The sequence below is a fragment of the Myodes glareolus genome, chromosome 16, assembly GCF_982192425.1.
Source record: "Myodes glareolus chromosome 16, mMyoGla1.1, whole genome shotgun sequence".
NCBI classification, from domain to species: domain Eukaryota; kingdom Metazoa; phylum Chordata; class Mammalia; order Rodentia; family Cricetidae; genus Myodes; species Myodes glareolus.
In genome coordinates this window covers 10,597,947-10,617,331 of record NC_142041.1, presented here as the reverse complement: position 1 = coordinate 10,617,331, position 19,385 = coordinate 10,597,947, and the positions used below count along the sequence as shown (strand labels likewise).

Sequence of the window (19,385 nt, the reverse complement as noted above, 5' to 3'; positions counted from 1 at the left end):
GTTTTCATGTAATTATTTCGGATAAAGCTAGCCGGGAGTCAGGTGGCGGGACACAGCCCGCCGCTCCTTTTACACAAAATGCAGACCGTTGCTTGGAGGAACTAAAGCCAGACAGCTTCATGATCACAGGCCAGTATTCTGCATTACGAGTGCACACACACACACAGACACACGCACAGACACACACACAGACACACATAGACACACACAAACACACACACACAGACACACACACACACAGACACACACACAGACACACACACACAGACACACACACACAGACACACACACACACACACACATGCCAAAATATGAGAATCTGGGGTCCAGATAGGTTAAATTTTCTATACAGAGCTTATATAAAGCCAAACCCAAGGAGCCCTAACCACCTCACACCACTACCCCACAGCATTTTTGTTAGTAGAATTGGAATCGAAGTTTGTATATTCTGCATTCTATAATAACTTCAAAATGCCAAAAACTGTTCAGTAAGAATTTGTAGAAGGGACTGCAGACAGAAAGCACTTACGAAATGTAGCTCCTGACGGCACTTTCAATGAAAGAAAATTTCGAATTGCACTGCCTTGCTTCTGCTTTTAAATTCTTCTATAAAACAGTTAATGATGCAAAGCAAAGGTCAAAGGGTAAACTGAACTTTTAACATAGAGAATTTTGGAAAGCTATATATTCATCATACTCATGTATATACATATATACACATCCATATATATGCATACATATACATGTACATACATATGCAAAGCTACTGAACCCTTTTCTTGTTGTGCATATGTATAGGAGCTTAGGACTGGCCAGTTGGGATTGGATAGCCTATCAGGTGGCTTGTCCCTGGAGAACTGGGATGCTCCCTTTCTTAATTATCTTATACACTGAATGCCCATAGCTTTCCATTTAGTTTTGTGAAATTTGCCCACCTATGATGGCAAGTTAACTAATATAGTTGTGCAGGCCTTGTTTGGGCAGCCATACTGCTGAGTTTATGCGGTTTCAACATCTGTCTTGCATCTAGAAGGCACTATCTCAGATCAGACATCCTGCTTCTCTCCTCTTACACCTTTCCACACCTCTTCAGTGATGTTTCCTGAGCCTTGTGCATAGGGATTGTGTTGTAGGTGTAGATCGGGGCTGGGCTCTCCACAGGCACATTCTCCGCATTTTGCCCTGTTATACATCACGGTAATTGTCTCTGTCTGCTTCAAAAATGATTTCTTTAATGGAGAGGGCGGTGAAAGTTGCTCTTAGCTGTGGGTATAAGTATTTAAAACACCATTTGAAACTGTACTGACTTAGGAAAATGGCAGTCACAGATCCTCCTCTAGGGACCAAGACCTTTCTATATACAGAGAGTTGGCTACGTTTGTAGTATCAGGGATAAATTGCCCTTATTGATCCAACCTTAACTCCAATTAGACAGCTGTTGGTTACCTCCAACGTGTAAATGCCATTATGACAGCACTAGGGATTTCTTGTCGGGCTGGTTGTGGCTTGCAGGTATGGATCTGAACAGAGAGTTCTCAAAAGAAGAAATAAAAATGGCAGAAATACCTATTAAAAGTGTTCAGCACCCTTAATAATCAGAGGGAACGTACAATGAAAGCTGCTTTGAGATTTCATCTTATGCCGTCGGAATGGATGAGGGCCAGAAAACAGCTGGCGACCAACGTCAGTGGGGATGTGGTGTGGGAGAATTGTCTGTATTCTGTCAATCATATTTTAATAAAACGCTGATTGGCCAGGCAGGCAGTATAGGCGGGAAAGCCAGACAGGAAGTAGAGGTGGAGCAAAGAGACTGGGAGTATTCTGGAAAGCAGGAAGCTCCCTCCGCAGTTCTGCCCAGACCACCGGAAAGGAGAGATGTAAGCTGCCCAGCTGAGAAAGATACTGAGCTGTGTGGCTAATGTAGATAAGGATAATGGGGTAACATAAGTTATAAGAGCTAATAAGTAGCCTGACCTAATGGGCCAATCAGGCGAAAAGACAATCCTCATTCACTGCTGGTGAGATGGCAAATGTGTGCAGCCCCAATAGAGATTAATGTCGAGAATTCTTCAAAAGCTAACAGCAGAGCCACCGAATGACCCAGCTCACTCTTGGTCTTAGGCATAAACCCAAAGGACTTGACATCCTAGTCCACAGACACTTGATCAGTCGTGTTCATTCCCATTTCACAGTATCTGGGAAATGGAAACAACTTAAATGTCCTTCAGCTGATGAATGGATACTATACATCTGGCACCTCTGCAGTGTCGGCTGCTACTCATCTCTAAAGGACAACGAAATCATGAAATGTTCAAGTCAATCGATGGGACTGGAAATATTACATGGAATGGGGTAACCCATACTCAGAAAGAGACAGTATGGGCATGTTCTGTATTTATGGTTCCCTGCTCTGAGTGTTTTGGTTTGGGTACATGACCAAAGTGACCGCAGAGGCTAAGGAAGCAGAGGTGCCACGGGATGAGGGTGAGAAGGAACTCTCAAGAGGGGGATAATAGGACACAGGACACGGGTGTTAGGAAAGGAAAGCAAGAAATAATAGGGGACAGGACTGAACTGAGGCGGGGAGGGAGGAACGGCAAGAGAGAAGGAGTAGGAGGAAGGAGAGAAGGACAACACCAAATATGCTTGAAAAAAATGGAGAAAAATTTCATAAGCTTACTGAAAAATGCATCTACAGTGCGTGCGTGCGTGTGTGTGTGTGTGTGTGTGTGTGTGTGTGTGTGTGTGTGTGTGTGGTTTGAAGGGAGTTACGCTGTATGGGGTGTAATGCGCCCCCTCTGAGTCATGGACTTATCTAACACAAGCCCCAGCACCAGGCATAGAAACCCTCTCTTCGAATTGTTGGCCAGAGGAGTCCAAGAGATCCTCCAAAGAATACAGGCTCCTGTCACGGCCCTCTGTTGTCTCCTAGAACTTGAAGATAAGACTCCGTTGCTGAAGGCAACACATGCTTGGGATACAGGACTTATAGGAATTGATCTAAGGTTCCATAGTATGAGAGGGCTCTTTTCTTTGTGGATAATTATATGCAAAACGTGCTCTACAATATTGAAATGCAATGTTTTACACAGAGGGAGAATATTAGAGAGCTACACGTTTTTGTTGCTGTTATTTATCTCCCGTCTTTGTAAACAGTTGAATTTTCCATACTAAGTAACCTGTCGGGCCATTTCTATATCCACCATGGACAACAGCGTGAGTTCTCTTACCAAACTGTATTTTACTAACATGTCATAGATGAAGACAGAGATCTTTCCAATGGTGAAGGCCAAGTTCTCTATGAATCATGCATCTAGAACAGCTCAGAGAACGCACATGTGCGGAAGGAAGGCATGACGGACGGTTCTTGGGCAGATGCTGTTGTCTTGGTAGAGTCTCTTATCTAGACACACCCTCCTGCCGCCCAAAGACTACAGAGGGCTCTCAAGGCTTGAAAACACTACTGCTTGGCCAACTGTTTCACTGTTTGCTTTTTTACTTTTAGCATGAGCTATATTCTGCCTGAAAGAGAAGGAATGCTGGCTCTTCATGCTGTCTTTTGTTCAGATACACTACACTTCAGCCTCATCATTTAAAATTCTTTTAAAAAATGTTTTTAAGTTTATAATGTATCATTCCCCTTCCTTTTTACTCCTTCCACGTCTTCCCATTCCCCTCTCCTTGCTCTCTTTCCCATCTATCACCCTCCTTTTCTTTAATTGTTGATCACTAGGCAAATAAACACAACTTGTTCAGTCCATATAGTGTTGCTTGTAAGTGTATTTTCAGGGCTGGTAACTGGGTATTGGATAAACAACAGGGCGTGCTGTTCCCTGGGGGAATAGTTTCTTCTGTTCTTAGCATTCCTTAGTGGCTTGTAGTTCTTTGTCTGGGGTTTAGGCTTGTGAGTTTCCTCTTTCCACATAGGCATGTCTTTTGGAGTCATTCTCATTCAGGCTATGTTGGGGCAACCATAGATCCTGACAAGGATGCTTGCAATGTCCCTCCCAGATGTGGATAATTTGTGTCTTTCTGCAAAGGTCAGTCATGTAGATGGGGGAAAAGTCAGCATTTCAGCTCCATTTATGACCAATTATTAACTAGAGCAGTCCAGCTCCCATCCATTAGTGACCAGCGGCTTGTTCTGGAGATAGGTAGAATCCACTCATTTTAAATAGTAAATTGTCATGAATTCATAACCTCACTAGATGAAAATATGATCAAATCACATGTTTAGTATTCCTTTACTCTTCTCCCGATCAAAATGCAAATCAATGCTACAGTTCTGAACATCAGCTGCACTACATATAAGGTCTCCATACCTGCCAATTAGAAATCAGAATGACTCTCTCATATGTGTTACGTAACTTAAGTTTGCTTCTACTTTCAGCCTTTTCTTCATTTTGCAGTGTCTCATCTTGATTGTCTGAGAAACACGGTGTTACTAGGATAAACCGAAAGTCAACCAAAGAATTGGATATTTTTAGAGGAGAGATGTGTTCTTTAGACATTTGTTTCTTCAGTGCTGGGGACTGGACACATGACGTAATCATGCTAGGTCAGGGCTCTACCTCACATCATGTCTGGCCTGTCATTCACTATTGGCTTCTAACTATGTTCTCTGTCCTCTTTGAATTTGAACCACAGGATCTGGTTGACGTCTTCTTTATGGAAAAAAGAGAGCTAGTAACAATAGAGACCTTTTGGGTCTTATGATGAAGATTCTCTTTTATATGTGCAAAACGTACAAAGGGTACAGCACTCAATGGCTTAAGAAGAGATCTTATTAAACAAGTTATCACTATCCAAGAGAACTATATTCTCATTGACTTTGTATAATGAAGACAATGCTACCGAGTGTATAAATGCCTCCATTCTGGCATGATATGTGCTATAAAAATCAAAGATTGAAAAAATAATTGTTATTTAAAATAGCCAAGTATAAATACAAGACATAAAACTCAGTGGAAGCAATAATATAAGAGTTGCTGGACCAAATCAAATTAATAGTCTATCTAATTTGATTCTTGTTTTCAGGACTGACCAATACTTGATGCATTGAAAATTAAACAAAATTTATGCACCTCCTCTACTGTACATTGTTACTTCTGGGAAGCAAATCCTCCCTGGCCCTTGCAGGTGATTAACTTATACCCTGAAGCATGAGATTTTATTGTCTTTAAATCACAATCTTGGCTCAGAGCTTCAGATTTGATGTTACCACTCATAAAATGATCCATCCCATTTGCAAATTTGCACTTACTGTTTGTCTCAATCGCTCCCCACAGCATGCATTCTGAATCTGTGACTTTATCTCATTCTCCAAAAAGAAAACATTGCCTTGTTTCTAATTTACTCTCTTTTAATTGAAACCAGGCCTTGAGTTTCTTTATTGTGGATGACAGCGTCAGAGAACTTAATTTATTTACTTAGCTACCATCCTGTCCTATATGTTTTTTTAAAGAAGGGGTTTCACGGTCCTAAGCTTTGACACCCTCCTTCTCAAGGTTGGGAGGAAATCTTCGTGGATGCAGCAGTAGTAAGCATCTGTAAGCTACAGCAAGGTGGACAGTGATGAGAGAATCCTAGAAGCTTATAGGCCTGGAGCGCCCAGCAGTGAACAAGACAGCCTGTCTCCAACAAGGTGGGTGGGGACCCACAATGAGATTGTCCCCATCACATGGCTCACTGTGGAATACACTCCTTCATACAAACATGTACACACACACACACACACACACACACACACACACACACACACACACATTGATTTGCCCCTTGCCCCTTCTACTGCCTAATTTTATGTCAACTTGACACAAGCTAGGGTCTTTGAAGAAAAAGAAGCCACAGCCGAGAAAAAATGCCTCTATAAGATAGGCTAGCATGTAGGGCATTTTCTTAATTAGTGATTGATGTGGGAGGGCCCAGTACATTAATGGGTGGTGCCACCCCTACAGGTGATGTCACCCCTGGGCTGGTGGTCCTGGGTTCTATGACAAAATAGGCTGAGCAAGTCATGTAGAACAAGTCAGTGAGCCGAATTCCTCCCTGGCCTTTGTCAGTTCCTGCCTCCAGGACTACGGATAGGTAAGCCAAACAAACCCTTTCCTCTCCAAGTTCCTTTGGTCATAGAGTTTCATCACAGCAATAGAAACCCTAACAGGGCTTCTACAAAAAAGAATGTCAAACTTATGGGTGGCCCCAGGCAATGAAGGCACTGCTTTTACTTATCAGTACACAGGCTCCCAAAGGCTTTCTCCTGAGCTGCCTTCTCACCCAGGACTGCGGCTGTCACAAGGGATGTTTGGGGACTTCTCTCCTGGAATTTCACATATCCTCACACAGCTTTCTTGTCTTTTGATGATGAATTCAGTTTTTAGAATTAGCTAAAAATGAGTTGAAGCCAAAATTGTGGGTTCTATCTTGGTGATGTTTAGAGAAAAGAATGAGGTGTGAAAATAATGTAACAAGATTGATTTTCTAGAGAGCTTCATAAACTTTTCCTGACTGCAGATCTACCCAGGAGTTTCAAAAAAAAATCTCTTGAACCCTGGGAGCAATAAAAAAAATGAGTTTCTGGCCTCCCAAGGTGACTTTTTTGAATGCAACACTCATTTGGGGAATATAAATCCTGGTGAAATGAAACCACTTTCGTTGCTTCAAAGTTCCGTATTGCTTTCAACATAATGATTTAGACTCATGTCTTGGAATTTCTTAGTCTATGGAAAAGCTATATTTCCTTAAGCTGTATTTAATAGCCCAATTCAATATGACCTTCCATAGTGAACAAAGCTGCCTAAGCTAAAAAGACTCTAGTCTCTCAGAGTCTTCTTCAGACGATTCAGGAAGCCTACTTCAAATAAGAAGCCTACATAGACAAATGTGTTTTTGCTTATGTTTACAACATTTTCATCTTTGTAATGGGATGGAACTACAGAAAAAAAATATTTAAAATTTTAAATAATTAAGTTAGAATTAATACATTATTTTTGCAACCTTTAGAATATCTGTATAAAAAGAGAACTTTGTGATCAGATTGGAACTATGATTCAGCTAACTTTCCAACCACACACAATTCTTTCGCTACTCCTATGCATACTGACCAATAATATTAAAATGTAACTATGAATTATTTGTATTTACTAAGAACTTCCCTTGCTCAATACCCTAAACCTAAGCTGATTTTTAAATTAAAAAAATTTATTTTATTGTGGTGCAATCACTTAACACCACATCTACCCTTTTCACATGCTTTTTAAGTGGATAAAAAGGTCCTGCCTGTTACAGGCTTAGCTAATTCATCCTGCTAGCTGGAACTTGATGCCCGCGGGCTAGCATTCCTCTTTCACCCCCAGTAAGTAGCAACCACCTTTTCACTTTTTAAGTCTGTGAGCCAGGCTATTTTAGATACTACCCGGGCAGCTGTTCAGGCCTTGGTGTGCATGCCACCGCCTTACTTCATCTAGCATAATGCCTTCAACTGTAACATCAAGTTCTATAGATTTCCTTATTTTATTTTGGAAAATTTATTTAAAAGGTCATGTGATCTTCTCTGCTTAATACTGGAGTGAGCTAAACCTTAGAATGTCCAGTATCTTGTCTAAGGACAAGCAGGTAGGAAGGGATTGAGTTGGAATTGGAACTCAGGTTCCTTTGCTATCTATCAGCCACTGCTGACTCTTCTGTCCCCTTCCCCTGGAAGTTTTTCCAGATTGACAATGGTGTCCTCTAAAATGGTTCCTTTAATGACATATAGACACACAGATGAAGGTACCTCAGAATACCCTCTAGCTGCTTAATCACAACCTTAGTTTTTACTATTTAAAAAGTTTCAAGGAAAAGGGATTGTTATATCTCACACTTTGAGACTGGCAATCACCCCTGACCTTGTGCCTCACCTTTAAAATGTCCCCTCACTCAAACCAAATGCCATGTGGGTAGTGCTCTGCCCAACAACCTGTGCGTGCTTCAACCTTCTCACGTGGAAATCTTCTTTTCTTTATTACTATCTTTTAACCCAGTGTTTTTCCTTTTGAATTTTTTAAAAATAATAGTGTTTATATCAATCATTGTGGGCCTTTCCCAGTGCTGTTTGCACACAGAACTCAAGTTGAAGCCCCCAGCAATTCTGGCATGCTTGGGCAGTAGGAAGAGGCTGGAAGAGGCTGGTAAGGACCCAGGATGCACACGTGAGGCTAACATAGTGATTCATGACTGGAATGACCACCTTTGGGGGTGGGAGGTAGAGAGAAAGAGGGGGGGAGTAAGAGGGGAGGAAAAAGAGAGAGAGAGAGAGAGAGAGAGAGAGAGAGAGAGAGAGAGGGAGGGAGGGAGGGAGGGAGGGAGGGAGAGAATATGTCTTGTCATACTATAACTTCAGAACAGCGGGGACTTGGACCATGCAGGAGAGTGGTGTGTTTAGGACCCTGAATAACACAGCCCAGAGAAAGACAAGGACCAAACAGAAGCAACATTTGCTGCCTTGACATTCCTTACTCTTTCCCTCTCTAGTGGAATGCTGGTGACCAAGCCTATTCCAAGGAATAAAGCCTGTGGATTCTAAGTGAGCACTTTCTCATAAAGGGAGCCCCTACAGCTCAGCCCCCTACCAATGCCCACTCCCCCCCCCCCCACACCCCACACCAAGAACAAATCCCAGCTCCTTTCATGGTCATGTATGGGGTCCACGCACGGCTGCTCTAGCCGCTCAGGTGTGACCACACTGGCCTCCTCTGAGCAGCCGTCCTCGCTTTCCTCTGGACATTTTGGCTCTGTGAGGTCTAGTCTCCTGTGGACCCAACGGAACATTTCCCAAGAGGCTCTGCAAATCAGTCTGGCCAAGCTTCTGTGACGTGGCCGTGGGGTGGCCTTCTACGACTAAAACACATCTTTTATAGGAAGAGTCCAGGTTGCTTGTTGTCTGCTGTCTGTCATGGGGGTACATCCACATGCTCAGGAAAAATTTGCTACCCTATCCATGAATCAGTGGACAACAACAACAACAACAACAAAAATAGAGGCTGGCTGGCACATGGTAGAGTCTTGGAATTATAATTACCTCTCTGATGCTTAAAATTTATAATATAGTACAAGACTATAACATGGAAAAACTGGTATTTCCATTTGAGTGGTCCTTCTTTGCCTCACCCTAATTAAACTGGAAAAACACTAGATTTTTATACACAGTGCCGCATGCACTGGGAGATAGGCTGGGAATTTCCTGTCGTCGTGGAGAAGGCTATGTAGCAAATACTTGCTCACAAGCAGCATTTCAGGGTCATCTCTTCGACCCATGGAGACTGATTGAAACTTTCAATTTGTATACACACCATCGAAAACCACACATAGAGATTCAACAGCTCCAGCAAAAATTCCTACCGCTAAAGAGAAGAAAAATGTCAGAGTAAGCCGTAAGAAAAATGTGCTTGGCTTCTTAAATGTAGAAGTGGCAATTTGCAGCATTTATACAAATTGCCAAGTTCTGAGGGCTGCAGCTTGGAGACTGAACAGGAAGGAAAGCTGCAGCTAAGAGCAAAAGCTGTGATGCATGCTTTGTAGGTGAAGGCTTAGCCAGTACGGTGGCACTATTGCAGTAACCTGCATGTCATTAGCCAGAAGGTGTTGCATAAGGACAGATATGTCCCATGTTGATTTTCTCTCATGGAAAAATCACGCGAGCTAAATCCTCTTACATTCGGGCCATAGGAATTTGCTAACGGCAGTGTGGCTAAGGGTGAGCTGGATCCTACATGTGATGGGGGCTTCCTTTGTCGGGACCTTTTCGGGGCGTTGTGTGCGTTTTGCATGTATACTGAGTTGGGAGTTCAGCTGAACACACAAACACGTTTAAAAGCAGTTAGAGAAATTAGAAAGTGGGGAACTGGATTGGCACGGTGAGAGAGAAGAATCTGATTTTCCAACATAAACAGTAAGCTTCCTGCAATAGCATTGCTTCGACATGCAGCAAAGGTCAGAGCGGAGCAATACTCGGCTGACGTCTTTCTTCCTGCCTTTGTCATCTGCCTTCTCTTCTCCTCCCTGCACCATCGAGCTCAGTGTGTATTTTGACTGATAAAAACCTATGCATGTACTTTTTGAAGGGTTGCCAGAACAGAAATGGATATTGTGGATGAGAAAAAGAAAGCTGTTTCTTTTTTTGGGGGGGGGGACAAATGCAATGCAGTCCAGAGCCTATGGCCACAACGCACAAAATGCTGGCGATCTGAATTTGACAAGCTTCTATGTCAAGTCCTTCTCAATGTCGCCCTGTTGATTCATAGTCACCCTACTGAGGCAGGAAGTGAGTTTTTAGTAACATGAAACCAAACAGTGTTAACTCTCTACTACCTGTAATAAGCAAGGACTAGCATATAAACATTCTGAAGCACTAATTTTTCCGACCTCTCATTGAGGAACAGGATGATGGGACTTTGTATCCTGGTGCTGATAGAAAGAAACTGGAAATGAAAGTGGGTGGCGTCTCCTCAGAAATGGTCCACACAGCGGAAGGAGGGTACCCGTTAGACTGGGGTCAGCTCCTGCTGAAGAATGTGCTGCGTTTGACTGCAAACCCAACAACAATCCACAGGTACACGGTGTCTACCAAAGGCCAGACACAGCTCTGGTCTTCTGGGGATGGACATATCTCCACAGCACAGAGGTTTGTTTGGGTGTAATTTTTTTTTAACAAAGAAAATGGTGTAGAAATGCTAACACGATCGTTTGTGCTTTTAAGCGACTATTAGAGTCTGCGTGGAGATGGTCACAGCCTGTCACAGCGCCACACAATCGCACATTACCTTGGATACGAGGCTGGCTCTGTAAGCTGCTAGCTGCTTCAGGTACTCCTTCTTCGCCGCCTCAGTTTTCTTCTTGTAGACCTGTGAGGGCAGCAGAAAGTCTTTAATTAGACCCGTGTCTGCTTTTGTTTCGAGGGATGGACAATGCAGAATGGTACTTGTACACACATAGAGATAATTTTATAATAATATACAGCTCCCAAAGAGTGTGTTTTCTTCCTGAAACAGGTTTGAAAGAAGAAGCAAAATAAACTCTGTAAGAAAGGAGGCAGCAATTGTAAAATTTTGCATTTTGCAGATATTGGTGAGCATGGAAATAAGTGGCAGCAGTGATGAAGCCTCACCCAGAAATAAGACATTCATATTTATACAGCAGGCAGTAATTCAACAGCGCAGTAATATTCTAAGGTTTGCGCTCCGTGCCAAACACAAAACCGAAATGGGATTCAAGGACGATGCATCGTATTCAGTATGGAAATCAACGCACAGGTATTGGCAGTTGCGGGTTCATCACAATTTTAAGAGCCTCCAAGTTATATTTCCAAGGATTTGGGAGCCAGGAGCGGCAGGCAAGAGTACAATGAGGCTAAGATGGGAGTGGTGGATGGCTAGGGACCGGACGCAACCCGCCATGCCACGTGATCTGCGCGTCATGTACTTTCCAACAGAAACACGATGACAGCTATGGGGACCTCGTAAGAGTTGTCCGCAATGAACAGACAGTCACGGAGGCTTGGCAACCAAATAAAAAAGCGGAAACTGAAACCTGGGAAGTGACCAGCTCCGGTGTGCCAGAGGTCACGGCGCACTAATTAAACAGAGGACATGCCGGGGTACAGAGGGCTTCATCTTCCTCCCTGAGGCTGAGTTTTCAAGGTTCCAAAGTTCTGCAATCTTCTAAAACCAGTTCAGATGAACAAGATGCGCTTTAACATTTACTGTGAAGCTGAGAATGCATTCCCCTGCTGTGAATATTAACCAGACTGAGGTTGATGCTGGGAAGTGGATAACCTGTTCAGGAAGTAAATAAGGATTGTGTCTAAGGCCAAGCAGCCAGCAGTAGAGGGCGATCTTTACTTTCTAGAGACCGAGGTTTGCTGTGCTCAGACTTCGAAATGCAAGATCTAAGAACTATTACTTACTCATGAATATTTTAACTCCAGCGGAACATTTTGCCCAGGTAAACAAATAACTACACTCGCAGTGGAATTATAACAGGACCCATGAAATGAATGTTATTACTCTCCTTTAGGGAGGCTGCAGTTTTGACTTTCACAACTATAATTTTATACAGAAAAGTGAATTAAAACAAAGGCACATTAATCAGTGTAATATTATCATTTGATCATCCTATCATCTTTACTAAAATAAGAAACCAAACAGAACTCGAAATCCTGTGTAGGAATTTTCTTATTATTCATAATAAAAAAGTTAATACCTTTTGATTAAAGCATGGGACTGTCATTGATTCACAACTATTGCAGAATCCAAATCCAGAATCTTCTGTGGAAATTCTTACATGAATACATATGACGGTTAGAGTCAAGAATTTGAACAATATGACCTTACTCGGTCCAGCCACATTTAGGAACAGAGAGCGTCTGATCTTTATTGATTTATTCCTTTTTTTTCTGTGAGAGAGATTTCTCCTACGACTGTTTTCTTCAGCCCATTTCTCTATGACATAATTTGTAAACAACGGCTTTAAGCACACTCCTTACTCTTTTTTACCTTAAAGTGGTTCTGAGGGGGCTGGAGCGATAGGTCAGTGTGAAGAGTGCTTGCCTACAAGAATGAGGGCTTCTTTTGGAATCCCCAGGAGTCATGTCAATGTCTCAGCATGGCTGTGCATGCCTGTGAGCCCAGCATCGCAGGGTAGAGACAGGGAGATGTTGAGAGAAGAGCTTGCTGGGCAGCAGGCCTAGCCTAAATGGCAAGCTTCCTGTTCAGAAGGAGACCTTGTCTCAAGGCAACAAGGCAGAGAACAAGAGAGGAGGACACCCAGAGTCATTTGCAATTTCTGCATGTACGCATAGAGGCATATGTGCCTACACGCTCTTGTGCATGCATGCATCACACACACAATGTTTTTGAGAGGTATTTTCTCCCATACACACAGACATCTTAGAAAGTTTTGGAGAAAATAGTTAGTAAATAAAACTTTGACACCTCTAAGTGTCCTAAATAATTATATCATGATTTTGACTAATATGCTATGATGTGTGTCACATTAGCTAGTTAGCATTCATTTTTCTTTTAGAGAGAATTATACTCTATGCTGCTTTCTAGCCTTACCCAAGGTATTGCTTCCTACGTAGAAAAGGTAAGACGGCATGATTCTAGCACTTCCTGTCTCTCCTTCATTTGGTGTCTAGTGGAACTGCTACAGTGTAAGCATGCCGGTACCCTTCATGAGGCTGCTGGCGACCAGCATCACACCAAGCGTTAACACTTCCTACAATGTGCTGATGAACAACTTGGACAAAGAGGCACGTGACTCCCCCACCGCAGGCTGAAAGTTCGGCATGGTTCCACCCAAGATCGATGCTGTTATGGGATACCTGACTAGCATTCAGAGATCCCTGTTTCACAAATGACTCCCCAGTGACTATTGATGATTGGCTATGTTGGGATCACTGTGTAAGTGCCCAAACACCACTTTAGGGCAGCGTAAGCCCATCTCTTCACATTACGTGGATTGATGGGTCTGCAGGCTCCCTAACAACTGCAGATGTTCAGTGGGAGAATTCAAGGGGGGGTCATTTCAGAAGGTACAGTTCTATAACTGTATTTAAAGGAGGGTAACCCAGATCAGAGCGAAAATCTGAAGTTGTCTACCAGTAATAATTAGATCTTCTGCCTTTGAGAATTGCTTAATGGTTCCAATACTGCATGCTGTGTGTGCCTCGCTAACACGTCTCTCTAACATGGGTACTGTTTGAATCCAGTATTAATGGAAATGTCCAAAGACTTTAAACACGAGACAATGATAGTCATACGTAAGAATTCCACATGTAAAGGAAGTAGGGGAAATTCTTACTTTAGAGCAGAAGTTTCAAGATAACTGGAAAAAAAAAACATTCTTAAAAGATGTTTCAAAACTTCAAGTTACGGATGGAGAAAGCCCCTCATTTGCAGAAACCAAAGGGATTGTGGGACTGTATTTGACGGTGAGCAATCACCTCTGTGATCAAGGGCATGCGCCTGACCTGTGAGGATGGATCTGATTTATGTCATAGTTAAGTTTGGGAAAGACATAGTTTCTCTCAGGAAAAGACAAATATTTTAAAGGTATGTGATTCACACAGTAAATATTGGTGTTCTGCTGAGCTGCACAATGGCTTCCAAATGGGCCACAGCTGTTTGAAATAAAGTCCAAAGCTGGCCAGAAGTGGATTTAAAAATCATAATACAGCATTTATCATTTCCCCAACCCATCCAAACACTTTTGAATTCATCCTGCCTTAACATACTTATATGCTGTGGTTTGTTATTCCAAGAAAGCCACCATTTCCTATCTAAGAATTGCATCTAGTTGGTTAAGCTAAAACATATATAACAGCTCACCCGAAACACACATAGATAGACATCAGATGGCAGTTCTGGAGAACACATCCTGTTCATATGATCCCGTGATTCACTGAACGCTCTAAATACCACTTAGTACATGGGTTTTTATAGGCTGATAGTCCCTAATTAAAATCAGCAGTTCAATGTCAGCGAATACGACACACTTAAAAGAAGAAAATTCTGATGCACTCTGTTCATTCCCTCTTGCATTCTTCTTCCACAAACAATCCACCCAGCTAATGGAGAAAAGCAAAGTCTTATAAATACCAGCTAATTCCCTCTTCCTTCCTTTTCTTCTGGCTCGTCCTCATAACCTCTAGCCAGTTTACTTCAACAGTTGTTACAGTCATAAGAAGAAAAGGGGCAAAAATCCTTCTTACTTTGAATTCTATTCAAACCCCATTTAAAAACTGACAAGGTGTTTTCCTTTTTGGATAAGTGCAAATGCCTCCCCCACCCCACTGTGATTTCATATTTATAGAAAATGCTTAGCAACAGAATTATGTACGAATAAGAATAACATCGTCACCCTCCCAGAGACACATCTTTAGAAATTTCATGTGTAAACCCGCTTTCAGCAACGCCATTATTTAGGTCAGTCAGAGACAGGCATCAGTGTTTTACACACTGCGTGGTCCTTCAATACGGGCCCCTACCCATCTTGTCAAACTTGCTTACATTTTCTTAAGGATACCCTAACTGGAAAGACTTCATAAGGTAGTGTTCAGAGGATTGAAAACATTGAAGACTGTCTGACATACTTGGTCAGGGTGCCACCGGTCCCTTGCTGCTAGAGGCCAGAAACGGGCAGCTTGGCTTTAGAGATGGCTGTAAAATGTATCTGCTGATATAGTAAATGGAGATGATGAGCTGAATATCATGTTGTTTGATCTTAACCAACAGACTGACTCCTGTGTGCCTAACATATTGTGAGGCACGAAGGACACAAAACCAAAAGAACACTTAAATTATTCTTTGGCTACGTGTTTTTTGTTGTCAGCACACACTCTCTTTTATGTATCTTTAGTTTCTCCAACAAGAATGTTGCCTTGGTATTATTACACCCATTTTACAGAACAGGACACACACACACACACACACCATACTCACACACCAGTGAAATAGGGCAGAATCAGGAGCAAATCAAAGCAATCTGGTGCCAGTCATCTGTGTTTGCTCACTGTCTCCCCCTAGCTGTGGAAATAACCTTCGAAGCCTCCTGAAATTAGAAACTACAGGGTGGGATGGATCTCTTCCTCATGGTAGGAGCCCAGCATGTCGGGCAGTACCTGATGCATAATAGGTGCTCAGGAAACACAGTCAGACATCACCAAATGATCGGGGAGGATTCTGAGAAATGTGTTGGCGGGCGATGCCGTTATGGTGTTGAGATAACAGGGCGCACTTACATAAAATAACTGCAAAGGCAGCAGGCTGTAATCACACATGGTCACTGTTAACCACAGAGCTCATATTGACAACAGTAGTGCTAGGCCCTCCCACGACGATATCTATTGAATCAAAGTCCCTGGAATGGGGTTTCACATTTTATGAGTCAGCATTAGCAAGGATGCTAAGGAAAAACTGCCATACTGTATCTTGAAAATTAAAACATACATCAATGGAAACAGAGAAGTTGATAGACATGTAATCTACCTTGAACATATGAACAAATGGTAGGTTGTAGCAAACCTGAATGGAATTAATATCATATTGGAGTTATCTCCTCACTAAAGCTATGGAAACTTTCAAATGAATGATCAGCTCCCACTGCGTATAGTATATAAATATTCACACACCTGAATCACTCCTGTTTATGCCTATGATGCTGTGGCACATTCTCATTAGTGTATCAGCATGTATATGTATATATAAATACTTGGCTTGTGAAGCTCAAGTTATAATCTAATTGCTCACTTGCAAATTTCTATGAATATAAATATTGCTTACATGCTGTGGTCTTTATTATTTTTGCCAAGTAAGATTTCCTTTATATATTATTTGAATATTATAAGTCTTTCATAAGTAATTATTTTTTATAGTTTTGTTGTTTTTTTCTGAGACTATCATATAGGAGTGAAATGGATTTGAATCATATCTACCCGTCCATATCTCCTCTAACTCCTTCTGTGTCCTTCCTGACATCTCCCTGTCAAATCTATGTTCTCTTCCTCTGTGAGTGTGTGTGCGTGTGTGTTAGTGTGTTTGTGTGTGTATGTGTGTGTGTGTGTTTGAGTGTGCGTGTGATGTGTGTGTGTATATGTGTGGTGTGTGTATTAAGTGCTGCCTTGTGTATTTAGGTAAAGAGCTGAGGCTTCCGAATAAACAATTGCTTTACCTACGCCTTATCTTTCATCTTTTAGAGGATGGGAAACACGACATGCTTATAAATAAATTACTAAGATAAACTTATACAGTGCCAATGCTATAGTGTGGCAGGACTTTCGTTAACCTTAAGTATAGCTGACATAAAATCCAAATTTTGTCCTACGATGAGGGGCAAACACCAGAGCAGCCTTTATGTAGTGGGTGTCTGAGCAGCAACAAGGAGTAAATGATTTGATTCGTGGACTCTGAGGATCTATCAGCAGCTTCCGAAGTATAATTCTGGCTCTTCATATCCCTGCTGCTTCTAATTTAGCAGGACAGGCTCATAATTGAAGCAAATTAACTATTTACACTTGCCCCTTCTACTCGGGAAGAAGACACAGCAGCAGGAAGAAGGAGGAGGAAATTACATTCTTCCCACTTGTGTCAGATCTGCCCTTATATAAACACATTAACAGTAATTTCATGAGGCGTCAAACATAGGAATAAATACTGAGAGATAAAATAATGAGGTGCTGCTATTGAGCTGAACTGCTGGGGCTAATATCCTTGGATATGAATTATGCATCCCGAAAGAAGGCATATGCTACAGTATTCAAACGTGCTCCCTGCAAGTGATATCTGCTCATTAGGCTGTGCATCGCGAGGTAAATCCACTCTCTTCTTCCACGACAGGACTAGCATTTACAAAAATCCACTCTCCGGCACCGTGGGCTGCGGTTTCCCCTGAATACGCCAAATCCGAGTAGGCTTCCCACTCCTTTTTTTTTTTTTTTTTTTTTTTTTTTAGCACAACAGCATGTTTATTTAGCTCTTGGCTGCAGCTTTAAAGCCATTTAAACGTAATGTAAACAAGAACATTTTGTTTGTAATTTGCTAAATGTCTTACAGCCCGACTGTGTCTCCAATTAGGAACTTAAGGTTCATGTAGTCATTTCCATCTGGTTCTGATTTAAGGTGACTTTCCACGACTAAAAGGAACTCAAGAACCCGTTACGGCTCTCTGGACCAACATGTTCTGTTGAAAGCTGACCAGCCTCTTTGTTTTACAGATTCTGAATTGTCTTATAGCGCCATTATATGCTCAGGCCTGATACCACCAGTGACCAGAATCAGAGCGTTTCAAAGTCACAGAACGAGGAGAAATTCAGACAGAACCTTATAAAAAAGATGCCCAGGGTTGCTGAAACCCTGAGACCACGATGCAGGAGGATGGTATGGTTAACTTATCTTCCTTGTTCTGCAGGTCCAGTCAGGGGAAGATAAGCGGCCAAAGCTGGCACCACAGCCATCCTTGGTTGCCCCCCTCTCTCCATCTGGTGTCCTTTAAACAACTTGGTAAGCTTCTGAGAGAGGTTCTTCATTGTCTTCCGAGTCATTAGCATTTAAACCCCTGCCCCCATTGGAATCCCAAGCACAACTTTCTTTGCATTCCAGATTCTGCATTGTCTTCCCAAGCATTCAAATGGAGGCATCTCTGAGATGGGGCGTGTGTTCGGTGTCTTTGGAGGGAAGGGTTCATAAAGGAGATTTTGCGTTTCTTGAGAATTGTTATCACTTCTTTTAGCTTCCTTTGGATTTCTCCTCCTTGAAAGAGTATTCGTGGAACCAACGTACACACAGTTTCTCACTCACCATGGCTTCTAGAAGCTGAAGACCCGCCCTCTGTGCTGGGTTTCCACTTTGCCTGGGCGCCACACTGAGCAGGCATGCCATGGAAGCACAGAGCTCTATTAGGCGTGTTCCTACTGGGTTGGCAGAAAACTATTCAACTCTAATCTCACTAATGATGTTTTCCCTTAAATATTGTAATTTTCTGAGTCCCCAATAAGTCATTGGTAACTCTGCCCATTTCCTCCAGCTTGTGTTTCTAGCTGTAGCTGTTCACAGCTGTGGGCTATTTTGACAACAGGATTTCCAACTCACTATAGCACATGAAAGCTCCACCTCCTAGCCAAGCTGCCTACACAGTGCAAAACCATCCTGTGGGCTTGTCTAAACTAATTGAGGCGTGTTCCTTTAAAAATATGGAACAGTAGGTAGGCTCCCCAGATCTGAATATTAAAGTACAGTTCCTTTAAGTTTGAAGCAGATATTATAGTGTGTTGGCACAATACAGGGAATGAATGGGCGGTAATGCAGCAGATATAACATCCTGGGATAATTTTGACAGTTTTTGGATCTCCGGAGTGTCTTTTAGGCAGGCACATTTGCCTCGCTGGCATCTTCTGCAAGCAGTCAGTGACAGTCAGCCACAGTGCAGCAGAGTGGTGGCTGGACCAAGGGACACCAATGCTCTGAGTGCAGCCATGGGCCTGCGCCCTGTGTGTGAGGGACGCAGTGTTGCAATCCAGTCGTTGAGAGTAATGCACAGCCTGTGTCTTTATTAAGCCAGAGCATCTTTAGATGGAAAGAATCAGTGCTCCCAGATCCCTGCGGCATCAACAGGGAACAGCGGGCATGGCCACAGACCATCCCGGGGCAACCTAAATTGCTCACAACACCTTGTTTGGGTAACTCTCAAACAAGTACTCAAAATTAAAAATACATCTTTCAAGAAACATCAGTAGAAGTATTTTCTTAGACAATCATGGCATAAACCAGTTTCGGTCAGTAGATTTTGACTCTGGGATATGAATCGTATGGTCTAACTATTATATGAGTCTGTTCTTTATCTACCAAATGCAT

At 42.4% G+C, this 19,385-nt stretch overlaps 1 protein-coding gene across 5 annotated transcripts in view; it reads right to left on the bottom strand.

Moving 5' to 3' along the window:
• Tox (thymocyte selection associated high mobility group box) overlaps positions 1 to 19,385 on the bottom strand; it is a 289,722-nt gene that overhangs the window by 9,714 nt on the left and 260,623 nt on the right. For all 5 annotated transcript variants that reach the window (XM_085677029.2, XM_085677030.2, XM_085677031.2 and 2 more), the window contains one exon: positions 10,800 to 10,880. In XM_085677029.2, the coding sequence (XP_085533155.2) occupies positions 10,800 to 10,880 (81 nt within the window). The remainder of the gene's footprint in view (positions 1 to 10,799; positions 10,881 to 19,385) is intronic.